The sequence below is a fragment of the Malaclemys terrapin genome, chromosome 4 (assembly GCF_027887155.1).
Source record: "Malaclemys terrapin pileata isolate rMalTer1 chromosome 4, rMalTer1.hap1, whole genome shotgun sequence".
Taxonomy (NCBI): domain Eukaryota; kingdom Metazoa; phylum Chordata; order Testudines; family Emydidae; genus Malaclemys; species Malaclemys terrapin.
Window position 1 is genome coordinate 37,273,355 of NC_071508.1, and position 26,121 is coordinate 37,299,475.

At 54.9% G+C, this 26,121-nt stretch overlaps 1 protein-coding gene across 2 annotated transcripts in view; it reads left to right on the forward strand.

The window, feature by feature from the left end:
* The window catches only part of B4GALNT4 (beta-1,4-N-acetyl-galactosaminyltransferase 4), a 126,157-nt gene that overhangs the window by 44,677 nt on the left and 55,359 nt on the right, over positions 1 to 26,121 (forward strand). For both annotated transcript variants that reach the window (XM_054025915.1, XM_054025916.1), the window contains exon 2: positions 25,860 to 25,975. In XM_054025915.1, the coding sequence (XP_053881890.1) occupies positions 25,860 to 25,975 (116 nt within the window). The remainder of the gene's footprint in view (positions 1 to 25,859; positions 25,976 to 26,121) is intronic.

The following is a 26,121-nucleotide window of genomic DNA, read 5'->3' on the forward strand; positions in this document are numbered from 1 at the left end:
CTCCTCTGCTGGTCAACGGCTGGTGATGTCTGTTCAGCACCCACCCGGGTGCTGGTTACCTCTTCCCTTGTCATTGTCTCTGGAGAGCAAGTATCTGGGCGCCTCCCAAACCCACAGCATATTTTAGTGACAGCCATACAACACACTCTCATAACTTCATATGCATTAATGATATGTATATTTAGATAGAAAAATGACTTTCAGCAGATCATAACCTTTCCCCTTACACCTTGCAAGGGCTGCTTTTATATGCAATATCACAGTTATCTGTAAACGAGGAATATGGGGGTCACAGGGCACTTCCCTGGGTTGTAGAGTGTCACACTGCGTTCTTTCATCCCTTCTGCCCCTCCCTATAACCAACACTGGTCACCCTCCTTCCACCCCATTCATCTGGATCAGCCCCCTGCTTCCGCCCTTTATAACTGCCTCTGCTCTGGCTGTCCTCGTGCCAGCTGGCTCGTGGGCAGAGGCCTGGACTCTGCCACCCAGTACAATGCACGTGGAGAGGTGGTTCTGGGAGCCTGCCGGCCTGGGGATTCTGTGCCGAGAGCAGCCATGAGCAGAACGCAGCCCTGGGCCCGAGAGGATGAACGAACAGCAGCCACAGGTGAGCTAGGGGCAAGAGGATGCTGTGGGTGAGTGCCAGGGCGAGCTGCAGGGGGGCACTGGCTTTGCAGTACAGCGGATTCCCTGTCGGGAGGAGGAGGGGGCAGATGCAGGCTCGATGAGCGCATCACAGGGAGCCTGTCACTTGCCGGCAAAGACCCAGATGAGCTGGAGGGGAGCATGGGGCTTGGAGACCCCCAATGGGGTTTGCCTGAACGCATCCAGCCCATGGCCTTGGCCTCCTCCCCGCTAGCAGAAGGGAGCGTGAATGTCATTTACCTGCCTTGCATTTGTTTTCTATCTCCCTGGCACCAGGGCTGCCAAGGTCTGTGCTGCCTGAAGCAGCAGGAGAGATTAGAGTGACCCAGCTGTGACCTCGGAGAGGGAGGAAGGCTGAGAGCTCCTATATGACTGACAGCTTCCTGCCCGTGGGCTGTGCTGGGTGGGGGAGCAAGGTTAGCCCAGCAAGACTCCGTGGCAGCAGCTGGTCCTCCAGCAGCAGCCATACAGAGCCATGGGCAGGCCCCCTCCCCAGGGATCCTGGGTACCTGTGCGGGAGGAGCCATCCGAGCTCCAGAAGTGGGGGGCGTGGACCCACTGCCACCTGGTGGGGAAGGGGTCGGAGCTTCCAGCTTGGAGAGCAGGACCAGCCTCTGCAGCTGTGGTGGAGCCGGAGAGCTCGGGGCACTCAGGCAGGGGGGTGGGGGATGCTGTATGTGCTCACAGTGCTCAGATGTGGGACTGAATCCCAATGAGATCCTGCCCCAGGCCCCCGCTCCCAGCTGGGGTGGGAGTGCAGTGACCTCCCTGGCTTCTGGCCCATCCCAGCAGGGAAAGATCTATGGGTCACTCTCCATCAGTGGGACCTGTGGGAGGAGCCTAAGGAGGGGTCTGCTCGTGGTGGCCTGAGTCCCTGACCACCATGGGAGAGGTGGGGCTCAATCTCTCTCCCTCCCTCCCTCCCCCCAAGGCTTGGCCAGGAGTGGCCATAGGTGGGCTTAGCCTCCTTCATTCAAGCAGAGGCTGGCAGCAGGGAGCCGGCTAACACCACATGTGGCTTCTAGTGATGGGGGCGCTCGCTGACTGGGAGCTGGGTTGGGAAATCCCGCTCACTCCACGCTTGTAGGCCACTGAACAGCCATCCGCTGGTGATGCCTCCGGAGCACCCTTGGCCTGTGCCAGACCTGAGCTGGAGGCCGAAGGCTCTGTAGCCTGCGGCGCATCACCTGAGCCATCCGCTTCCTCAATGGCAGGAGTGTCAAAGGCACCCGAGGCAGGTAAGCACCCAATTCCCTTTGAATTCTGGGAGTTGGGTGCTTGTCCTAGGCCCTTTGAAAATCCCAGCGTTTGGCTATTGGGCATCTGAACCATCTCAGCAGAGGCTGAGCACCAGTGCCCGTGCAGCCTTAAGAACTCAGAGGAACAGTCTGATTTATGGGCTGAGGCCCTGCTTACTGAAGTCAGTGTGAGTCTGGACATTGGATCCAGCCCTCAGTAATGGGTGTTCAGCATTAGATGTCCATAGGGAGTCAGATTGCCCACTGGGCTGTGTTTGCTCATATGCCAGTCAAGGCCCAGGTCCCGCTGTAGATGCTTTACCACATGTTTAACTTTGTGCGTGTGACTTCCGTGAAATTACTCACATGGGTACAGTTAAGCATGTGTCCATGTTGGCAGGATCGGGGCCTTGTGTTTTTTTTTTTTTTGTTTTTTTTAACGTAGTAGGATTTACACTTTTCTACCTCTATTCCCTAGGAGGTGTGATGCATGCAATTTATACCTGGGGGCAGGGGGAGAAGATGTAACAAGCTACCACTTAATTGCATTAAGAACAATTAGAAGAAGAAAACGTAATCAAGTAGTGTCAATAAACAAATTGACAAGTCTGGAAAGAATCCAGCAACTGCAGGGGAAATTTCACCCTCAAAAATCCGGTCAAATTGAGATTATTAAAGACAAATGTATGGAGCCTGATCTAGCAAAGCAGAAAGAAAACATAAAGGAGGGAGCGTAGCTATGATTTCACTTCTTTAAAGAAACTCTGATCGCTGTTGTGTGTGTGTGTGTGATTTCTGACTTCAGGTCTGCATCATAGTAGTAATACAAAATGATCTAATTTATTGCTCTCCTTCTAGTTCCTGTTTTGGCTGGAGATGCCCCAGCCTTGGTGCCAGCTCACAGAGCATCCAGTTTCAATATCTCCTGTTCTTCCTCACATTTGTCCTGAGAGAGTCTGAATCACGTAGGTCCTTTCATCGAAGGAACAGGCTTGGAGGATTTTTAAATTACCACTTGGTTCAGATCTTGATCTCTTCCCCCTCCACCCCAAGATAATGAAGGGAACTGGATTTCTGCTGGATTTTTTTTCCATCAGGAGATGCCCCATTAGGCAGAGAATATGATCATTTTTTATGAGGTATGATAAGCCTTTTCAACCCTTCTGGTTCTCATTTTGTGTCTAAGAATAGATCCAAATAAAGATCCTAAAATTCTGTGTCTTCCTAATGATGCTTCTATAGTGACTTCCATCCCAGGATCTCAAAATATTTTACATACATCAATGAATTACAGCGCTTCTGTAGGATAAGGATGCATTGTCCCCCGTGAACAGATGGGGAAACTGAGACAGAAGGCAATTAACTGACCTGCCCATGATCGCACAGTGAGTGGGTGGCAGAGCTGGTAAAGAATCTAGATCTCCTTTCTCTCAGCTCTGTGCTTAACCATCCACTGGCCATTTCCGAGCCCACTGTGCTCATGCCCCCCGAAACCTTTCCAGCCTGTTTGATATCCCCTGAGTTCTGTTTCTTGCTGAGAACTGGGTTTTCCATTTCTCAGCCAGGTTATGTTTTTAAGGCTGGCCGTGCCCATGTGACGTAGTGCATGCCACACTTTGCAGAGCTTGTGCATAGACAAGGAGCAAACCCCAGCCACTGCTCCATGGATGAGTTGGCTTCACTGTTGCACTCTCTGCATAGAGCAGCTTTGCTGGGGTCCCCAGTTAGTAAACTCCCAAGGGAGGCTGAACAGCTGGGGTATGTGAGTCCCCTCCCCCAATGCGTCCCACTTCCCCTGCTGTGCTTTGTCCTGACCACAAGTGATTCTCTGTCTGTGTGTCTGGTGTCTCTCTTCAGGCAGCAGAAGCAAAAGCCACAAAGGTGGTGCACGCATGACACAAAACACTAAGAGGCTGCGCAGTCCCAGCTATGAGCCAGCGGCCAGCTAGACAATGAAACCAGCAGAGAGCCGGCCAACCCGGCGTGGGAAAGGAAGCTCGCCACAAAAACTGTTGCTTGGCACTGGGCTTTGGCCTGGCGAGATATTGCAGGAAGCTCATGGGCTAGAGCAGGTGCCGTGGGCCTTTCAGATACCCACTCCCCCTCCAGCAGGGTTAAAGGGCATCCAGTGCCTTGGCTCCCAAGCAGCACTGCTTCACCCTGCAGTCCTGCAGTGAACCGGCAGGAGCCTCTGACTTCCCACCAAGGCCTGGTGGTGGCAAAGGCATACAAGTCAGAGCAGGCTCTCCCGGATGCTCCCACTGGTACCGCTGGATGTCCTCCAGCCAGGTGTTCCTAGGGATTGTAGTGTTGTATCGTAATACTCTTGAGCTCTTCGGTAGGGTTTAATGCTGCCCCAGCACTTTGCAGATGTGCTGTAACGGAGCTGCAGGGCAAGGTTACTACACCTGTTCTACGGGGGAAAGGGGACAGTGCTCAGAGGTGTGACATGACTTGCCTAAGCGCACAGAGTTATAGGCAGAGCTGATATTACAACCCAGAGGCTCCTTGTTCACAGCTCTGTACTCTGGCCACCAGAGAGTCCTGTCTGCTCCATGTGGGAGTGGGAGGTAGGTGTGAGCAGAGAAATACAGAAGCTCCATTCCTCTGGGATGGGTGGAGCCGGGAAATACAGTAGTCAAGCGGTCAGTGGCTCGAGAGCAGGAGTACCAGCGTCAGGGCAGGCTGTCAGGGAGCAGGGCACAAACCCCAAATGGGCTGTGAGATAGATTTCACCAACCAGTTGTCAAGTGTAAACGCCTCAGGCACAGTAACAGCCTTAACATGGAGTCACCGACAGTCCAGTTGGGTACTCCGATCTATCTCCGGTGAGCCTGTCTTTGTGATAGATGGTCCCTTACACCAAGGATCACAGTAATATTCAGGTTACTCCCAGTGCCAAAGGACCAGTCGCTTACCCCAGGTCAATTGCACCTTAGATCTCACCCCAGAGACAGTGCTATCTAAAGATGTATTAAATAGGAAAAGGAAATGAGAGTTATTTACAAGGTTAAAGCAGGTAAACATACATAAATGAGTTCCAATCTTAAGTTTCAAAAAGTAATAAAAGTTTCTATAATAAGCAAGCTTTGTGTGTCCTTGAGGGCTCACCCAGGCTAAGCAATGGGGTTCTCTTCCTTATGCCTAGAAAACCTTTCCCCCCACACCCTCCCAGGGTCCAAACATAATAGAGATCCAGTTCCTTCTTGTTACAGGTTTTTATTCCCTTCCTCCCATGTGCTCTGAGCTGTGACCTCAGCTGATGGGAGGAATCCACTTGCATAGCTCATCTTTATGGGGGGGGAAGAGCAGCGCAACAAAAACTTTTGCCCTCTTTAATGTCACACAATAGTCGGTCTGGTGATGGGCCTTCCTTGTGGACCAGGCCATAACACGGTCTGTTGGAGACCAGCACTTCACACTAGTCTCTCTCCAATCTGGTGATTTACATAGTCACAGAAACTTGTGATACAAATGCTTAAATATTACCTTACAATATAGGATACAGATGTTATAAGGAGATTATTGAATGCCTCTGAGTTGCTGCATGCATTAAAAAAATACTAAAGACACTTAGAATTCTAATGCCTGTTTTGACAGTACCGCCATACAGGTGAGCCAGACTGAGCCAGCTATGTATTTGTCAGTGTTCAGTTGATTGTTTGTTTGCAGTGGTGTTGTAGCTGTGTCAGTCCCAGGATATTAGCCAGACAAGGTGGGTGAGGTGATATCTTTTATTGGAGCAGCTTCTGTTGGTGCGAGAGACAAGCTTTCAAGCTACATAGAGTTCTTCATGTCTGGGAAAGGTACTAATCATTACAGTCTGGAATGAACTTGCACAGGGTGTTTTTGTCTTTGATAATTTTTCTATCACCACGGGATGAATACTTTTCACAAAGTGATCACTCCACAGCTGACCTCTCAGTCCTCATCCTAAAGGAAACATGAACAACACTTTCAAAAGACGAGCCTGAGAGCTTAAATTCCTAACGTTGCTAGACACTAAAGATCATGGACTGAATAGAGACACTGGATTTATGGCCTATTACAACAATCTGCAACCCACTAACACCCCTGTAATCATAGGGAGAAAGGAGGGGTTAGTGGATTACAAAGGGTCACTTCACCTTGAATGGTCCCTGTGGTGGGGCGACTGCCCCACGCCCAGAGAGGGTGGGCTACAGCAGGCCTAGGCGCCTGCGCAGGCGCACAACCAATCAGGGAAGGGCTTACAGAGAGCCAATCAGGGCCCGGCTTAGCCATATAAAAGACTGCCCAGAGCAGGAGCAGTCAGTCTGTCCCAGCCCTTCAGAGGGGAAGGTCTGTCTCCAGAGCTGGGAGGCCAGCACCACGGACAGCGCAGTGCAGGCCAGCCTGAGAGAGTGGGAGAAGGCCCTACTCCATAGCCTGCTAGGCAGCAGGCCTGGGAGGAGGAGGCTTAGCGTAGTGAAGGGCTGTTGGGGAACCGGTCCAGAGGGATAGTCAGAGGAGGAAGGAGAAGGAAGACAGCAAGACTATCGCCTGAGGGCCTCTGGACCGGGACTCAGAGTAGTGGGCGGGCCTGAGTCTCCCCCCCTCCCCCCTTTCCCCCCCCCTTTGTTTGCTGTGCTGCCCTATGCACAGCCACAGGCCGCAGGGAGCAGCCGGCCAGAACCATGCCAGGTCCTGGACTGTGAGGATCGGACTCGAAGGTGTGGGGCTGTTGTTTACCCCCCCGAAAGGGGGTGTGAATGGACAAAGGGACACTGTCGGAGGACAGTGCTCTAGAAGAGGACGCCGACGTCGAGAGCAACGCAAGTCCGTGCACCCCACAAAGGCGAGACGACAGGCGAGACGCCACCCAAAGAGGGCGCTCTACTGGCGCAAACTAATTCCCCGAGACGACCAGGAGGGGGCGGCACAGCGGTGAGCAACTGACCCTGTCACAATCCCTTAGAATATGTGCTAACTGTGACACCCTGGCACTCTCTTATTCACCTGTCATATCATTAGGGTATGTTTTGTATGCCTTGTGAGGTATCATTCTGAAAGTCTTGGTCTGCTAGATGTTAATATTTCGTTGGATTATATGTACTATCGTTGTATGTGACGTTACAAAGTTTGGCTATGTATGTGTTACTGAAACATGTTGTGAGGTTGAAAACACCCACAAGCAGCCTTTCAGGTACAACAGTAAAAAGGCCAAACAATGTTAATGGCTTATTGAGGAAAGGCACACAAGCACAAGGGTTACCCCAGGAACTGTGTACAATAGAAACCTCTCAGAGATAGCACTACACAATGGGAACTGTTTGACCCAGGTCACAGCAAAAAAAGCTTTCCAGCAAGTGAGAAGAAGATATAAAAGGGGGAAATGACATGACGGTACCTCTCTCTCTCTACAATAACACATCTGTAAATACCTGAGGAACAAAGACTGAACTGGGGGAAGTGAAGGTCCCAAGCTAAAGGGATTTCTAGGCTGTGTATGAAAACCTGGGAAACCCAAGCTGCAAAGCAAAAGCCTTGTGCCTTAATCTACCAGCCTGTTTATCACTCGAAGTGAGAATTTGCTAATTCACATCCGACCTATCTAGTATGTTGAGCTCAGTTTGCATTTTTGTTTACTAGGTAATTTGCTTTGATCTCTTTGCTATTGCTTAAGATCTCTATGTTTTTGTAGTTATTTTATGTTTTAATCCAAACCAGTGTGTGTTTGGCTAAGGTGTCTGGGCAAAATCTCAGCTTGGTTACTACAAGTATGCGTAGTCCTCCTCTTCACATGGAAGGAGAGGTGGACCGGGTATTAAACCCATATACTGGCCAGGTTTGACCAGGGCCGGAGGGTACTGCTCTGAGGCCCTAGGTTGGGAGGCTGGTGGTGAGAGCCTGCATGTGACTGCAGCTGGGTGAGTCCCTACCTGTGTGAATGCTGGTGAAAGAGCAAGCTTGTCACAGCAGCACAGTGTGCGAGGGAGCCCAGGCTGGTGGGTCAGAGGGCTCAGTAGTTTTTCCAGTCCTAGCTGGCACCCCGGGGGGAACCCATCACACTAACTACCTATGCCAAATGATCTGTTCCATCTTGTAGTTAGCAGGGTCACTCGGAGTATCTTTCCCAGACCTGAAGAAGAGCTCTGTGTAGTTCGACAGCGTGTCTCTCTCACTAGCAGAGGTTGGGCCAGTAAAAGATATTACCTCCCCCACCTTGTCTCTCAAGTGTTCAGTTGAGACACGGGGATCTTGGCGTGAGCTGGCACCTGGTCTGCCAGCGTTACAACGGTAACTCCATTCCTCTGAGGTGGGTAGGAAGTGCTGACGGCACTCAGTGAAGCTGATGGCACCTCTGTGGGCGGGTTACAGGATGGGTTAGGCGTTTGCCTAGTGCTGGAGCATAAAGGGTGGTAGACAGGAGCTGCAGCCGGCCTGTCCCACTCTGCAGCAGGGTGCTAGCTGTTGGCCTGGGTGCATTTCACAGTGAAAGATTTAAAGCCAGGAGTGGTCACTGCATTAAAAATCTCCTTCCATCTCCAGCAAAGGGGCGGGTGATTAACAAAATTGGTTAGGAATTATGACCCTGCTGGCCTGCCATCATGGCAGTCCCTGGCCTTCCCTTTGCTGCCTGGATCTGTGAGCCGAGACGCTGATTTCCTGGGGCACTGCTTTGGTTGGGCTGGATAATTGCCCGCTCTCAAGGGCAATCCATGCTGGATAGGGATCTTCCAGAGCCATGTGCTAATGTCTGATGGGACGCTAGGGGCGGAGAGTGCCAGAGAATCTGTGCAGGGGCAGGATTGCGCAACACCTCCGGCTCACGTCCCCCTGAACTGCTTCTCTGCCCCCTGCTTAGCCTGTCCCTGACTGCCATGAATTGGGGCTGCCGGGACAGCGGAGGCTAGTTTCAGAGTTGACCCTCGGGCATGTGGATGGGGTAGTCATTCATGGCGCCCTTGCTGGGGCAGAGCATCGGAGTGATGGGACCCTTGCTACTTGTCAGATGGGGAAGGGGAGGAGGGGGCTGGATGAAACTGGCCCTCCCCGGCCTCTTTGAGCTCTTCCCAATGATCTGCTCCAACCTGCGGCCTCTGTTCTGCGCTCATCCCTGTGGTATCTTGGCGCCTCTGCCCTGCGCTGTCGGCTTCCAGAGGCGTTCACACTCTGGCCCTTTCCACTGGATCTTTTCCCCTGCCATGCACACTTGGCCGGCCAGAGGGAAGGGCTGCAGCTAATGTGCACAGGGCAGGGGGACTTGAATTGGGGAGGCCTGGGAGGGGAAGCCAGGCAGAGCTGCAGCGTGGGGTGTCGGGGTGGCGCTGGCATGCGAGATGCCGCAGGGGCCCCGTTGGGGCACTGGCATGCAGGGGTGTGTGCGTGTCAGCAGCTGTGGAGTTAAGGAGCTGGGAACCATCTCCCTGCTGTCTCCTTGGCTTTGCAGATAATTACCCGACAAGTTAACTTTGTCACTATGAATTCTCCCTTCTCTCCATTAACCCCTGGCCCCGTCCTCCAGCTTGCTTGCCGCTCGCGGGGGAAGTGGCGCATCTCCATCCGCGTGCAGGAGCGAGGCCCTGTGTTAAATTGAGCTGGGTCAGGGTGGCGGTGGGGATTTATTATCTTCTTAGGCAGTGTGAGCCACTCACGCGCTGACTCCCCTTCAGCTCGGTGGCTTCTCCTTCAACATCCTGCTGGTGTCAAGGACATCTCGGCCCCTGCTGACCGAGATCGGAAGGACAGATTAGGGAATAGGGAGCAGGCTGTCTTACATGTGCACGCACATGCTTCTGATTCCCCACCCAGCTTTGCCAATACACCGTGATCCTACCTCCAGCTCCCCTCTGCTATCCCAGGGCCTGGCTCCCACCCAGCTCTGCCAAGGCACCATGATCCCGCCCTGCAGCCCCTGTTATCCCAGCCCTGGGACTCCCCATGCGGCTGTGTTATGGATCCTGTCCCTTTATAAATTGCGTAGAGTGGAACTGTCCAGGATGATCCATGCAGGTGTGATTAGGAGCAATGGGGTGGAAACAAGCAATAGAAAAAATGTAAGTTTAGCACCAGTTTGTCTTAACAGTGAGTGTGTGGGACCGTCCCACTGTGGAAATGGAGGGTGTTTCCAAAAGCGCGCAGTGCTGCCCACTTTCGTGATATTATCATGAGTCTTGTGATATTTGGCTCCTGGAGTCAAGGGATTATGTGACTTGCGCCTTTATACTTTTCATATTTCTATAAATGAAATTTCTAGCCCTCCTGATTGTGGAGAAAAGCTTCATAAGGTGAATGCTCAAGATAACAACCCTCGAAAGCATATCCTTCCCCCCCCCCCATTTTTCCCCCTCCCAGTTTATTATATTTAAAAAATCTGATTATTTTTTTTTTTTATGCCAGTCTCCCAATCTTTGGGGCTTTGTCTCCTGAGCGGTGGGTGCTTGGGGTGACAGGGCTGCAGATGGACAGAATGGTGCAACTGTTCTTTCCCAGCTGCAATATGCAGGACGTCTGTTCTCTGCTCCTGGATCTGGTGGGCTGAGTGGAGGCTTCTCTCTGGAGCGTGTGAGGCTCAGACTTGAGGCGGAGGGCAGACGCATCAGGATTTTGCTGGTACCGTCTAGCGCTGGTTGTTTCTCCCCCAGACTGATACATGTTTTCAGTGGTTATTCAATGGTGTCTGTCCTGTGCTCGGAGGGGGGTGTTAATTTTCAGTTCTAACACATCGCAGCTGTGTCTATTAGCGTTTGATTTTTGGCTAATATTGCCCTTGGCTTCCTGTCCAATATTTGAACTGATTAAGAACAGACATCATGGCAGTGGCACAGAATAAACGGCTTTTCCCTCCGATGGTGGCACTCTGTCCTCTCCTGGAACAGGGTCACCTCTGAGCGCCCCTCTCCAGGGGCTCCCTGATTCTGGAGGGACAGGGCTTTAATTTGATCAGTGTCATGGCCTCAGTGTTATTGAAATGCCGCAGCAGGTGTGAATTGAGATGGCGAGCTGTGCCATTAACCCTGCCCTGCTGGCTTTGTAGCAGCAGAGGATGCGGGGTGAGGTGGACACAGCGCCAGCCCATTTAGTGAAGCTCTTTGGCCAGTGGATGAGCATCCCCAGAGTGTCCATCATTCACCCCACAACCTGGGACCCTGTTCCCATGGGTGTGGCTTACGGGTGCACTCCCCACCTTCGGCCTCCACTGATCTGTTCTTGGGCTGTCGCCTCCAATAGCACGGCAGCCATCCTGCTCTGCTAATGAAGGCTTCATTAGTGCTCCTCCATCTCCCAGACAGGTAGCCCACCAGCCGGCTGAGTGCTTCGCAGGATGAGGACGCAGGGCTCTGGTGCCCAAAGGGGTCTGAAGGCACCTTCTGTTCCAGTGAGTGAGGAGTCAGCTCTCTTCTCCGCTGATGGAAAGGGGCAGCGTGGGCGGGAGGGGCGCATTGCCCTGCAGGAAGTGGGTTCCGGGGAGGGGACCACACTCCGGGGTGAGAGAGGGATTGAGCCAGGAAGGGCTCATTCTGTGTGGGGTAGCCCAGGGATTAGGGTATCGAACTCCATCTCCCCAAGGCCTTTCGTTCTGTGCTGCCCATGTCATCCCTGCATGGGCCAGAACCAGAGACCCTGTCTGACGCTGGAGAGGGACGTTTGTGGGGTTCCAGCACGACATGGGGGTCAGTCTGGTCCCGTTTGGTGGTGCCTCCCCACTTCCCCTAAGTCTGACCCTGTACAGATGGTGTCCTCTCCCGTGCGGGGTGGAGAAGTGATCCTTCCACATAAGCCCCGTTTCTCCCAGCTTTGAAATTCAGGGCACTCCAGCCCAGATGCTCCCATTGAAGTCAGTGGGAGTTAGGTGCCTAAATACCTTTGAGGTTCTAGACCCCCCAAGTCCCCATGCTTTACAGGCGTGAGAACACAGCTAGAATAACCCTGCAGACTAAGATCCACGTTCAAAAGGATTTTACACTCCCACCAAAGGCAGGTTTTTCCTTCTATCTCTGAATTTCTTTCTGTGTGCCTTCAACTAGTGAAATGAGATTTTTCCCAGGTAACTTACATGTTCTGTGTCCCTCACGCTCCAGGGAAGTCTGGGCAAGTTCTCTGGCCTGAGCTGTACAGGAGGTCAGACTAGATGATCACAACGGTCCCTTCCGGCCTTGCGACCTGTGAATCGGTGGAGTGTGCAGCAGCCCCAGCTGTGGCATGGCAGGGGACCTGGATGTTTAACCATAGCCAATATCCAGCGCTGGGTGCTAATGAGGATGAAGTCCCACCAGGCGCCTGGGGAGCGTTTTGTCTTGGTGCTTATGCAGTCGGCTGGAGGGAAAGCAGCAGGCGTGATGCCAGCTAACATCTTTCATGATTTGGGTTTCTGTTTTGGCCCTCCCCCCATCTCCTTTTGTTTTAAAGCAGCAAAATGGGAAAGGGGGTGACGGGGAGGGGAGGAAAAGGAACAGTTCCATTAATGGAGGAATTCTGAGCACACAGAACATGGTTCCTTTCTGGAAGCTCCGGGGCACAGAAGTTTTGAGCCTTTCCCCGAGAGATCGTTACTGCTCTGGGGCCCACTCTGGCCAGGCGAGGGTCAGACACACGGGGAGGTGGAAACTCCTGTGGGGGAGAGGGGGAGGGGCTGTTTGTAAGAAGGACCTGCTGGTCCTGCCTCTGTGGAAGGGTCCTAGGCGAGAGGGAGGTGGGAAGATGCTGCTCTTGCAGAGGGATGTTGGGGGAGAGAAAGGGATGGGCGAGAAAACACAACCAGCAGTTCCAGAACTCGGTCCCTCCCCTCTCGGCTGCCTGAAAAGCACTTGTGCAATGTAGAGAGAGCCCCCAAGGAAAGCAAGCCGTGGGTGGGCAGGGGGACCAGTCAGCCAGCCAGGTGACACAGCCATTGGGATCCCGTGAGACTGGCTGAGGGGAAGGCCAGGGGGCCTGCCACTATGGCAGTGGTGCTTAGCCATTGGTGAGACCCAGCCAAGACGGGCAGGGCTGCCTCCCATGAGTTCGTCAGGGTACGTGGCCATGAGTGGGCAGCGGGCTCCCACATGAAGGTGGCCAGTGTGCCTGGCTCGTGGTGGGGAAACAGGCCCCCAGAGGGGTGAGCAGAGGGGGCAGTTGGTCAGCAACAGCCGTGGGGGTGTCTGTTCTGTTCTGTTTGGGGTTTGATCTCACGCTCCGCTCCGCTCCATGGCACCCGGGCACCTCCACACAGGTGCATTGTTTCCTTATGTGAGTTATCCCCCACTGTGTGCCCATGTTTCAGAAGCCTTTGAGGAGCACGGGGTGCGGCCATGCACTCTGCTGTGGGGAGACCAGGGGCTATCGGTCGGGGTGAGGTCTGGTTCACCCCCAGCAATGCCCTGCCTGGGAGGCAGGCAGCTGGGCTGCACAGCTCTGAGCCGTAGTTAACGTTTCTAAGGCCTTGGCTACACTTGCAGCTGTACAGCGCTGTGAGGTAAACCTGTCTTCATACAGCTGAGTAGGGAAAAGCGCTGCAGTCTGTCCACACTGACGGCTGCCTGGGCAGTGGTGTGGCCACACTTGCAGCATTTGCAGCTGTGTTGGGAGCGGTGCATTATGGGCAGCTATCCCAGCATTCATGTGGCTGCAACGTGCTTTTTAAAACGGGGGTGGGGTGGAGTGTGACAGGGAGTGTGCGGGAGAGAGAGTGCTTTTTGGACCATGTCAGCTCTCTATTTTGCAAGTTCCGAACTCCCGGCCCCCTGCCCATTCATTTACTCACTCAAAGCAAGCTGCAAACTGTTTGCTTTTCTCTGTGGTACGAGCTTTGAAACCGGCACTTCTGCATTCCTGCAGTGGGTCACAACAATGGAGAGGACTGGCCACTTGACAAGGTGATTAGTACAGCGCTGCAAGCGTTTACACTCACACCTGTGAGTCTAGCCACTCCGCGGCAGCTGTATTCCTCTCGGAGATGTGGAGTACCTGCAGTGGTGTACCCAGGGAGATACAGCGCTGCAAGTGCCCTGCCAGTGTGGACAGGGAGTGAGTTACAGCTCTGGGGGAGGCTTTACAGCGCTGTAACTTGCAAGTGTAGCCAAGGCCTAAGAATGGCTGAGCTGGAAAATCCAGCTGGGGCCCTGGGTCAGTGGCAGGCTTGTTTCTCCCCCAGGCACCTGCTTCATTACTGACTGGCGGTGCCTAACCTGGGGAAAGGAGCCGCTGGAGCAGTCAGTCACTGGGGGACAGTGGCAGGGCTGCCGTGTGCACATGAATCCCGGGGAGCTGCACGGGCAAGACAGTGACTGCCACTGAGCCGCAGGCCCAGCTGGCCTCAGGGGAACTGCCTCTGTCCTCCTTGCGACAAGCAGCCCTGCTGAGAGAAAGCAAATGCACTCTCCTCTGCAGGGCTAAACGGCAGCCCTGTGCAGAAAAGCCACCCAGGAAAGCGCAGCTCCAACTCTGTCCTTCTCCGTGTCAGAGGCAGGGTGGTATCACCAGGACCCGGGAGGCAGGAACTCCTGAGTTCTAATCCCCCCTCTGGCACTGATTCTCCTTCGGATCTTGGGCAAGTCACTCAGCCTCTGTGCCTCGTTTCCCCTGCCCGGAACCAGGGATGATGGATGTTAACAGGACAGGAAGACAGCTCTGAGTGTGTGAGATCCAGGAGAGAGCTCAGGAGCTAGCCTAACTTGGCCTCTTCACCCCACCCTGGGTTTGTTTGGAGGAGAGCGGCTAGGTGCCTTGGAAGTAATCGCAGGCTAGAGCTGCATGTGCCGAGAGGCACTGGTGGGACCCTGGGCCTGTGCGTGTAGAGAGCACTTGATCTCTCTCCAGCGAGGTATCTCCATTCACAGGGGGCATCCCAGGTATGTCCTGGGGGGATGAGCCCTTGTCCCTCGCAAGACTGGCTGTGATCGGTGAAGGGAATTACCCTTAGGAATGTCGCATGCTCTGTTAAACTTCCTGGACAGGACTCACGGGCTTTAGGCGCCATTATTAAAATAGGGTTACCATACGTCCGGATTTTCCCGGACATGTCCGGCTTTTGGGGGCTCAAATCCCCGTCCGGGGGGAAATCCCCAAAAGCCGGGCATGTCCGGGAAAATCGGGAGGGCTGGGTGGTGCTGGGCCGGCGGTGCGGGGCCGGGAACCAGGGGCGCAGGGCTGGGAACCAGGGGCGCAGGGGCGCGGGGCCAGGCCGGGGTCCGGGCTGGGAGCTGGTCAGCCGGGCCGGCGGGGAGCCGGGCCGGCGGGCCCGCGGGGAGCCGGGGGGTGCGCTGGGCCGCCGGGGGCCGGCAGTGCTGGGCGGGCCGGGGGTAGTCGGCCGGGGCCGGCACCCCAGGGCCCGAGCCGACCCAGGCTGGAGCCGCCGGGGGCCAGCCTGGGCCGCGCCTCCTCCCCCCACACCCCCCTTACCTGCTTCAGGCTTCCCGCGAATCAAATGTTCGCGGGAAGCAGGGGAGGGGGCGGAGACTTTGGGGAGGGGGCGGGGTTGGGGTGGGGGTATGGGCGGGGCTGGGGGCGGGGCCGTGGGCCGTGGAGTGTCCTCCATTTGGAGGCACAGAATATGGTAACCCTAATTAAAACCGACACTGAGGCCTTGGCTACACTTGTGGATTCACAGCGTTGCCGTGGCAGCGCTGTGAAGCGCGAGTCTAGTCGCGCCGCCAGTGGTGCGAGAGCTCTCTCACAGCGCTGCAAGTACTCCACCTCTCCGAGGGGAATAGCTCGCAGCGCTGCAAAAGAGCATGCAGCGCTGCAGGCGCTGATTACACTGGCGCTTTACAGCGCTGCGCTCAGGGGGGGTGTTTTTTCACACCCCTGAGTGCAGCAAGTGCAGTGCTGCAAATTGCCAGTGTAGCCAAGGCCTGAGAGAAACCAGACTGCCCCAGGGCTGAGAGCTGAGCAGCGACCTAATGCCTCGCAGGCCGTCTGGGCAGCGGAGAGCCCATGGCTTTGGCACTAACCCACTGTGACTGTTCCCACTGCCTTTCAGACTGGGCTTAGTGCAAACTGGCCTTCCGCGAGCTATCCCCATCCCCAGGGACTGCAAGAGCATCCTCGGCTCAGGGGCCCTTTTGCTGAGCTCTGAGCCAGCAGCACCCCAGCCCTGGGGCTAATTTCTCTCGGGACGGAAGTTGGAGGTGGAGAGGAACGTCAGTGCGGCATGGGGAGCGGAGAGTGGGCATAGCGGAGACGGTGAAAGGAAGGAGGGGACTCTGGGACTGACTGGCTAACAGCTCCAGTTGAGAAGGCCCATTGTGCTCTCTGGACTTCCCTCTGAAGGGCAGCTAATGCCAGACAGATCTGAATGGCTGCCTGTGCGCAGTGCCCCTCGCGCCTCCCCCCCGGCTCTGTGGGTCCATTGATCGTCCCTCGCCCGCCGCACCGAGTGAAAGGACTCGCGGCGTAGATGTAAAAGGAAGGGACAGCGACTGGATGGCGAGCTGGAGGGGGGTGGGGAGAGCTGCCAAGCGAGAGAAAAGAAATGAGATTGTCAGGGCTGGCTAATGACAGCGAGCAGAATAAGGGGACTTTAGAAGTTAATTTCCTGTTCCTGAGATGTGGTGTGGATGGTATTTCTGGCTCTATCTCCTAGGAGACACAAGGGGCTGCGCTGCCTCTGGAATACTAATGGGAGTAGGGCCGTGCACCGGGGAGCTGGGCGGGGGAGGCAAAGGCTGCTGAGAGCAGCAGGGAAGCTTTGGAATGAGTCCGGGGGACTTGGAGCCTCTGAGGGGGCAGCAAACACCAGCATGGGGCAGCATCTGTCCCTTCACTCTCAACTAGCCCCTCCGAGCGCCTGCCTCCTAACTTTGGCTGTGCCAGCAGCAAAGCCCAGCAATCTCAGCATGGCTGCGTTTGCACCGAGCACGGTCTGTCCTCTTGATTTTTCTCACTGGTAGCCCGTGGCAGCTGGGAGCTGCCAGGATCTGATGATGTGTTTTTTTTTGGGGTGGGGGTGGGGGGGGGTGTCACATTTCAAGTGCTGTTGCCATGCCGTGAAAACACCGTATCCTAGATTGCTATGGCTGCATGTGGTACCTGGGTGCTCACCAAGGCTCTGGTTGAGCCGTTCATGATCTCCGCTGGAGAGGCCACGTGCCCTCCTCCCCTACCATTGGGAATGGCCTGGGGTTTTCCAGTTATGTTCAAATGAAGCCGTCTCCCTTGAGGCTGGGGGGTCAGGTGGGGGCCGAAGACTCCCAGGGCTACGTGTGGGCATGGAGTTGTGTGTGGGGAGCCGGTCCAATGGGGATAGCACACTCTGATGCAGATCCAGAGCAGGTCAGGGCTCCCTCAGCATCTCCTCGGGGTGGTATCTTGGTGGGAAGAGACAGGAAGACAAGCTGGTATGGGGGATCTCTTCTCCCACCCTCCTTCCCTGCCAAGACAAGATCACCAAGGACACCAGCATAGGCTGTAGCTGTGTTTGCTAGGGGAGAAGAAAAAGAATCTCTCTTCAAACAGACCCCGGAGGCTTCTACTGGGGCAGGCGGTGGCAGGGGGAGAGGTGAAGGGAGCTTTCTACCAGGGGGAATGTGTGTTGCATCAGGCTTGCAAAAGACAAGCACACACCAGGAAGCGAATTGCACTAGGGTGTTGGCATCACTGCTGGGGGGCTGTGTGGGCTGGGGGTCTGAGTGCACGCTGGGAGCCAGCAAATAGCAAAGTCTAATCCCAACCTTGAGCCTGCCTTGCTGTGTGGCTGGGACCCATCACTTCACCCTTCCTGGGTCTGCTGCTCCGTCTGTGAGGGGGGGGAGGCTGCCTTCCTCCCAAGGATGCACTGGCGTTTGTACAATGCTTTGAACCTGCCAAGTGCCACCAGGCTGGTGCTCAGAATTACTGTCTAGGAGTCTTCTAATCCCACCGTGTGATTGGGTGCAGTGCACACATCAGACAGCAGGGGGCCTTGCCCAGGACCAGCTGCCTACTGGCTCCTTCCTGTGACTGCTGAGCAGGCTGGGAAAGGAGGAATGGCCAGGGTGTGGTGTTGGTCATACAGGATACGTCTACACTGCAACAAAGCACAAAACAACATCAAAGCACCGAGCAACATGGATGCATCCCTGCTCTGGTCATTGGCATGTACCTGACTGTCTTTGCACACCAACGCCCCCGTCAGGACATTAAAACCACCGGTGCAATGCCGGGAGCGTCCGTGTGGTCTGATCATTGACTTGTGAGATGTAAAACGACACTGAGCTTCCAATTAAAACAGTGCCGGTGTCATCAATCTCCACTAGCCAAGCTTGAGCGTGCAGGGCTTGTTAAAAAACTTGAAGTTCTTGACGCACTTCCTCAGTCAGATACAATAAACACTGACTCTGCCTGGTCGTCTTTTAAGGAAATAGCGTTCAGTGTGTCTAAAGACGTCCTCGGCTTTGTGAAGAGGAAGCATCAGAACTGATTGGATGAGCAACTCCGGACTTCCATGCCTGCTCTTCGCACGTTGTGAATAAACAACAAAAACTCATCTGTTAAAAAGATGGCTTATTCCCATACAGAGTGCAGGGTGCGAGCTAAACTTTGCCACGGAAAGGGGAGCTGTTGGACAATGAAAGCCAAGCAGCTTCCAGAAGCGGCAGACCAAAAAGACTCCAAGCAGGTTTTTGCTGAGCTGAAGACCATGTGTGGCCCACCATCTAATGGTACCAGCCCTGTCTGGAGTGCAGATGCATCACTACGACTGACCAGTCGTGGGCAAATTCTGAAAAGATGGGCTGAGCACTTCAATAAGGTTTAGAACTGGCCACTGGCCACCACCTCAGCATCAGCGCCTGGTGATCTTGAACAACTTCCAATTCCAGGCCCACCCTCAATCCTGCTGAACATCTCTGAAATATGGACAGCTGTCAAGCAAATGCCAAACGGCAAAGCAGTGGGTCCAGGGAGTATTCCTGGGGTGATCTTCAAATGTGGGGTCCACAAGCTGCTCAGGAAGTTCACTGGCCTCTACTTAAGATTTGGAGACTGGAGGCTGTGCCCCAGGAACAAATACTGTTCACTTGGACAAAAGGAAAGGCAATCATGCTTCTTGCAGTAACCATCCTAGCCTCTCGCTCCTTGCCAATACAGGAAAGATGTTTGCCGGAGTCATGTTAATTGATCAACTCATGGTGCAAATGCTGCCTAAAAGCCAGTGTGGCTTCTGCATTGGGTGTGGTACTTCAGGCATGACCTTCGCGCTCTTCCAAATTCAGGGGAAATGTCATGAACAGAATCAAGAGCTATATGTCGTTTTTGTCGCTCTTACTAAGGCCTTTGATTGTGTAACTCGAAATGGCCTGTGGACTGCCCTCCAAGTTCAATTGCCCCGATTAGTTTGTCAACATTATTAAATCTTTCCATGCAGGTTCTTGTCCTTCACCCAGGCTGCTTCTCAGCTCCCTTTGTTGTCACCAATGGAGGAAAACAAGGCTGTGTTCTTGCTCCGACATTATTTAATATCGTGTTTGCAGCTGTTCTAATACATGCATTCAGAGACATTGATTGTGGCATTTATATGCAGTACCGTATGAATGGAGGTGTCTTGAATCTGCATTGCCTGCGTGTGAAGACAAAGGTTATGAAGATAATTATTCAGGGATTACTGCTTGCTGCTGATTGTGCTGTATTGGCCAATAACCTCAGGGACGTTTTTGCTTCCCGACTGCTTTGTGCATGTAGCAAATTGGTCAGCCTGCAGAAGACAGAAGCCATGGTCCAGCCTTGACAAGGAAGTACTGCATCTCCTCCAGTTGTGTCCATCAACGAGGTAATCGACAAGTTTTGCTGCCAAGGCAGTGTCATTTCATAAAATGCAGTGATTGCTGGCAACATTATGAAGCACACTGGGGCAACCAAGAAAGCCTTTGGAATATTCCAGAGATGACCCGGATGTAAACATGGTGTCAGACTGTGTGTGTGGTTAAAAAAAAAAAAAAAAAAAAAAGTTTTCTACACCATCGTCGTCACCGCACTCCTCTATGGCTGCGATACGTGGACTGCTTATCAACACCACATGGAATGCTTGGCCCAATTCCACCTACGATGTCTGCGGTGGATAATGGGAATTGAATGGCAAGTTTTGGTTCCAAACACTGAGGTCCTTGAGTGCTGTCACATCACCGGCATAGAAGCTTTCATGGTGAGCACGCAGCTGAGACATGCGCTCATGTGGGTTGTATGTGTGATGGCAGAATGCCGAAGGCCGTCTTTTATGGAGAATTGCAGAATAGAACAAGAAAACATTACAAAGACACTTTCAAGGCCAACCTCCAGTCTTGCAGCAATGGCCTCAACACCTGGGACCCCTTAGCCCACGACGAGACCCGATGGTGGCCGCTCTGCCACCATGGACTGAAAGGCTTTGAGAGCTGGTGCATTGCTGCAGTCAAGGAAAGACGTACGAGGGGCATATTCATTTACAATTGTTTTTGCCTGTGGCACTTGCAGATGGGGGCTGCAGGTCCAAAATTGGTCTTCGGTCTCATCTCAGGATCTACAATAACTGACTGCAGCTCATCCGTCGAACTCAACAGGAGACTCCATCATCACGCTGCAGAAAAAGACCCACGGCAGCAAGTCTTAAAGCCTGGGTCAGCTGACTAGGGCTTGCGGGGATGGTGCTACGGAGCTAAAAATAGCAATGTGGGCGTCCCTGCTCGGGCTTGGAGACCCTTCCCCCTGGTGTGCTCCAGCCCGAGGCCCACCATCTACACTGCTGTTTTTAGCCCTATAGCTTGAGTCAGCTAACCCAGGCTCTGAGACTTGGCACCACAAGGCTTTTTTTCCCCAGTGTCGATATGCCCGTGCGGGGCCCAGTGTAGATGTGAGGAAGCCAGGCTTGTTCTGCTCCCTGTGTACAATCCAGGAGGGGATCCTGCCGCCCAGACTGGGGGAATCTCTCACCCACAAAACTCATGCTTGGCTAACCCTGGAGGTGGGATGCTGGAGCAGTGCCCACACCTATAGCAGCTAAGGAGTCCCTGCCCATCCACCCCCCCCCTTCCCAGAGCAGAGCAGGCCTGCCAGGACCAGTGCTGCCAGGATACGGGCCTGCCTGGACCTCTGCCCGGCCCTTGAACTGGACCCCCAGCGAGGGTCAGCCCAGTTCAGTTGCGCTCCTCCCAGTACCTTTGCTGGGCAGGATCCTCGAGGGGCGTCCTCCCTAGTGCTAAAGGCTCTGCAGGCCTAGCCGCACCATTGGGCTTGATCCCTCATTTGTTCTGGTGCAAATGGCGTCTCGCTGGGAGCTGGGGCAGCTGACTGGCTGTGAAAGGCGCAGGAGAGCGGGAAAGAGGCCCTGATGGGCGCTGGATTGGCACTTGTATTAATAACTTACAAGAAGGGCTAGAGGGTCCAGCGCCCTCGATAAGGGTAAGAGGAGTGGAAAGCAGTGAGGTCTGGCTGCAGCCGGTAGAGCCAGCCAATGTGACTCCGAGGGCGGCCGGGGAGCTGAACCTCTGAGTGAGAAGGTGACGTGTGGGAACTTGGTGCTCTCTGCTTGGTGCCTTACGCTGGTTTCCAATGACCTCTCTCTAGTCTATGGCCATTTAGTTCTCTCCTTATCAGGTGCATTCATGGAGCAGAGCATCAAACTCAGCTTTATGTTGGTGATCATGGGTTCTAAGCACCCGCCTCATACAGTTGTAGGCAGTTCCACAATTGGCTCTGCTATGTGAAAACAAACTCCTCACTCCCTTGCCTCCTGCCCGTCGTGGGCCCTCACTTTCCCCTCCTAGCGATCCTGATTGGGTTCCAGATCTTCCTGTTCATTGGAAAGGCTCGGAGGTGTCAGTTACACGGGTCGGGGGGGGGTGGAGGGTGCATTAGTGAACAGCTAATCCATTTTCAAAATCCCTGCTATGTTGTTCTTGGGAAGCAGATTATTTTAATGCTGTAAGTAGAGACTTTTATAAACCTCCCTTTGCTCAGCAGAGCAGAAGGATCAGTATAAAAAAAACGCTGGAGGGAAATTTTTAGCTTGGAAATAATTATTGTGCCGCTCTGTCACGGAGCAGTTTGAGAGCTCTGCTGTCAGGGATGCTCTGGGAACTGGACACCTGACTCTGGGCTCCTTTTGAGAGCCTGCTTCGAAGCTCTCCGCTCCAACCAGAGTCAAGGGTTGTTTTGCCACTCACTTAAGTGGAAGCAGTGGCAGAGTTGGGCCTGGAACCCCAGAGTCCTGCCCCCGGTCTGACCGCTAGACGCACATCTGGACAGGGGGTCTCCCCGTCTAGTGGAATGGAGCTCCAGCCCCACCCGGGCTGGTGAGAGGAGACCCGGTGGGCAGCTTGTGCTTTCCTGTGTGAAGCCTGAGCCTTGACGCTTCAGAGAGAGTTTGGGGGCTTGTCTGGTTTTTGGGTGTGAATGGGGAGGGTGGCAGCCCCCCATGGATCCCCGGCTCAGAGAGAGTCTCTGCTGCTCCCCCAGCACCTCCGAGGCCGGGGTTGGGACTAGGATTGATTCCCGGAGCGGACAGCCCTTTCCAGGCCACTTAACATGAGTGAGAGCTGTGTTTGCAGCGTCGTCCTCCCCGGAGCAATTGATTGAGTCCTTCCCTCCTTCAAGTGTGGTAAATGTGAGCTTGAGTGATGGGGGCTCTCCGGTAAAGAGACTCGCTCCTGCAGGAGAGCTCGCTCCTGCCAATATGCAATTACAGAGCCAGGCTGGCTGCTGTGGCCAAGCCTTCCCCAGCAGGCTGAGAAACCCTCTCCAGACCCTGGCTGGATGACTGCCCCCCTTCCTCAGTGCTACTCGTGTTGCCTAGGGAGCCCCACGAACCAGGGAGGGGCCTGAGCCCCATCTGCATCGGATCCAGCTGTCCCTATAGGCCCCAGGGAGCCTGGATCTAAGGTTCTGGTTCAGTCCCATCTCTACTGCAGATCTGGGACCTATAGAGACCACAGGCCCTGTCCGGCCACACTCAGCCTCCTGCAGCAGATCGCTTGGCGTCCTGGTGGAGTGTGGCATGCTGGGAAAGCAAGCGTTGCCTCCACAGGCTGCGCCTGTCGGGGTTAAGGCTCAGGGCGGGTGCCCAAGGTGTGGCCCTGAATAGCGTTTGGGGCTCTGTCTTGACGCTGGGCATGGGAGCTGGTTTAGGAGACCCCCTCTGGATGGGAAGGAAGCGGATCAGAAAGGACTGGAGCCCCGTGGGATCCCACAGGCCCAGTCCCCTCTAGCCCCAAACCGGATCTGCTGTTTCCTCTTCATTTGGCTCGCTACTGAAGGGAAAGGGGAAATTTCGAGCCCCAGGCTGCACCTGCCTCTCTAAAGTCAGATGTGCTTAGTGTGGTGGCTGCCGTGCCATGGCGGGTTTGATGTGCCACCCCTGCTGCTCCCTTCTCCCTGGAAGCCTCTCGGGTTCAGGATGAGACACAAGGGACTGAGGGAGAAACCCGCTGGGGCCTTCCCCGCTCACCGTCTCCAGGGTGGGGCGAACTTCCCAGTGTAGGGCGCTCAGAAGGGGCTTAGGGGCAGGGCTGGGATTGTCCCACTTGACCTCAGCGATCGGGGGCCCGTGTGTGGGGGCAGCCGTGGCAGTCGCCCTTGCAGGGTGTGTCCTGCACCCAGGGGACAGGAGTGTCGGTTGAGGGCTGTGTGAGCGCCCCAGTCCAAGCCCTGCACTCCTGCCACCCCCAGGGTTGTTGGGGCCAGGGGATCTGGCTGTGAGCATGGGGGTTGTGGTGTGGATGCTCCGAAGCCAGGGGTTGCTGGGGCTGGGGAATCTGCTGCGTGCCTTGCTGGGGATAGCTGGGGGAGAAACAGGAGTGTTAGAAGAGATGCTGCAGTGCTGTGGGGCAGGCGGGGCTTGGCCAGCCGGCTGCACAGGGGCCCTGCTGCCTCATCTCTAGGGGCTGGGTGCTCAGCCATGGAGCCAGGAGCCTGCAGCTCAGCCCTGCTCTTACGTCAGGGCTGCAGGCTGGGCTGCCTTAGGTGTAATTAAAGCTGACACTGATGAGCCCCTGCAAGCCGTTAGGCACAGCTGTGATGAAGGGAGCCCTGGCCAAGAGCAGTGCCCTCTGCCCCCCCTGCCTCCTCCCCCAGGGCCAGCCCCGCTGTCTGCCAGGCACATGCCTCTTGGGACCAGGGCAATCCCTTCCCCTGCAGCCCCACTCCAGGCGAGTGCTCACCCCCCGGAGACACATGCCCTCTGCCCTATGCTGCCTGGGCCCTGGGGCGCCCCTCTCTCTGCATCAGCTGCGCTAGCCCTGCCCTGGCTGCATGCTCTGTGCCATCACCTGGCCCTGATACTCCCCCAGCAGTGTCTGATGTGAGGTGCTGGGGGCTCCCCCTCCAAGGCTGTGGCAGGGCCAGCAGTTGACAGCAGCTTCTCCGGGCGGGGTATTGAAAGCTATTCAGTGGGGCCTGGGTATTGCCACTTGTTCCACATTCTGCTTCTCTTGGTGCCCCCTGTTTGCCCAGCCCAAAGGCTGAGACAGCCCAGGGCAGATGGGTTAAGCTGACGGCCCAAGCCCGGCTGGTGGTTTGAGGAAGCATTTGTGGTAGCCACTGAGCTCAGACCTCGCCTGCAGAGAGCAGTCGGGACGCAGCAGCTCTGACCCAAAAATAATCTCAGAACTTGTAAAAGTTCCCAGGACCACATCCTGGCCCAGCCCAGCCTTAAATGGGACCAGGACACACAAACTTATTTGGCAGCTTGCGCTCAGCAGAGACCACCACAGAAATAGCAGGGGATCTGAGGCCAGTTTGGGGGCCACTGGCAAAGCCGTGGGGTGGGGAGGTAGCAGGCTACAGCTGGGTTTCACAGGTAGAGCTGGGTGGGCCCTGGGGCTGGGATAACTGGGGGGGGCAAAGGGGGCTGCAGGTCAGCACTGGGGTACATGGGCAGAGCTGGGTGGGGTCTGGGGCTGGGATAACTGGGGGGGGCAAAAGGGGCTGCAGGTCAGCACTGGGGTACATGGGCAGAGCTGGTGCAGCATCTCACTGGTGCCCCTGGGTGCTCGGAGAGGGCATGAGCTGCATAGCTTTTCTGCGTGCAGTTCTGGTCGCCCCAGCTCCAGAGAGCTATATTGGAATTGTTAAAGGTACAGAGAAGGGCAACAGAAATGCTGGGGTCTGGAACAGCGTCCGTGTGAGGAGAGATTCACAGCTAAGGTAGAGCCCATCAGTTGGTGTAGAATTGGGATTGTTTTCCAAAGTGCATTACTTTACATTGCTCAACACTGAATTTCATCTGCCATGTTGTTGCCCAGTCACCCAGTTTAGTGAGATCCCTTGCATCTGAAGAAGTGAGGTTCTTACCCACGAAAGTTTATGCTCCCAGTACTTCTGTTAGTCTCAAAGGTGCCACAGGACCCTCTGTTGCTTTTTTGAGATCCCTTTGTAACTCTCTGCAGTCTGCTTTGGACTTCACTATCCTGAGTAATTTGGATAATCTGCAAATGTTGCCACCTCATTTCTTACCCCTTTTTCCAGGTCATTTGTTAATACGGTGCCCTGATCTCAGGACAGACCCCTGGGGGACCCCGCTATTTACCTCTCCATTCTGAAAACTGTCCATTGATTCCTACCCTTTCTTTCCTATCTTTTAACCAGTTACCGATCCATGAGAGAACCTTCCCTCTTATCCTAAGGACTCTCCAGCTCCTTCAGACCCCCACTCCTAACTGGCAGCCTTGGATTCTCTTAGCCGCTTGACAAGGGCCTATGCCCTATCCTGGTGCCTGCTGGATACACAGAGCCGCATACCCCCCCAGACGCTAGTGCCTCTGAGAATCAGGTCATTGATTTGGGTGTCCCCTATGTGGCACCCAAGTCTGAAAATGTCAGCCAGGTCTCTTCTGTGGTGCTGGGAGGAAAGTGGCAGCTGCAGGGGGAACAGACTGGCCCTGGCTATGAACGGGGCTGTGGACTGAGCCCATGGCTGATACAGGTGGTGGGGCTGGTAGCTCAGACCTGGGCGCTCCTTGGCACTGCGCTGTGGGGCAGAGTCCCCTTCCCATCTCCCCAGGGCTGCAGTGGGTGGGTGGGTGTTGGCTTGCCGGCCAAGGTGCTCCAGTCTCATGCACCCCCGCTGCATCTGTTTGTTGTTTGCAGATGGCGAGAGGCTGGGCGAGGTGACAGATGCTGGCAGGCGTGTGGCCGGGGCCCGGGCGGCAGCTCAGCAGAGAAAGGCCGACGACTCCAGCGAGAGCCGGGAGGATGAGCAGATGGTAATCACAGGCTGGCCTGTCTTCTCTCTCTCTCTCTCTCTCTCTGTGAAATGGGAAACGAGTTCCTAGCAGCTCCGGTTCTAGGCTGGAGGCGCCTGGGGGGCTGGAGCCGTGTGCGTGCTGGGGGAGGGGGCCGATGCACCTTG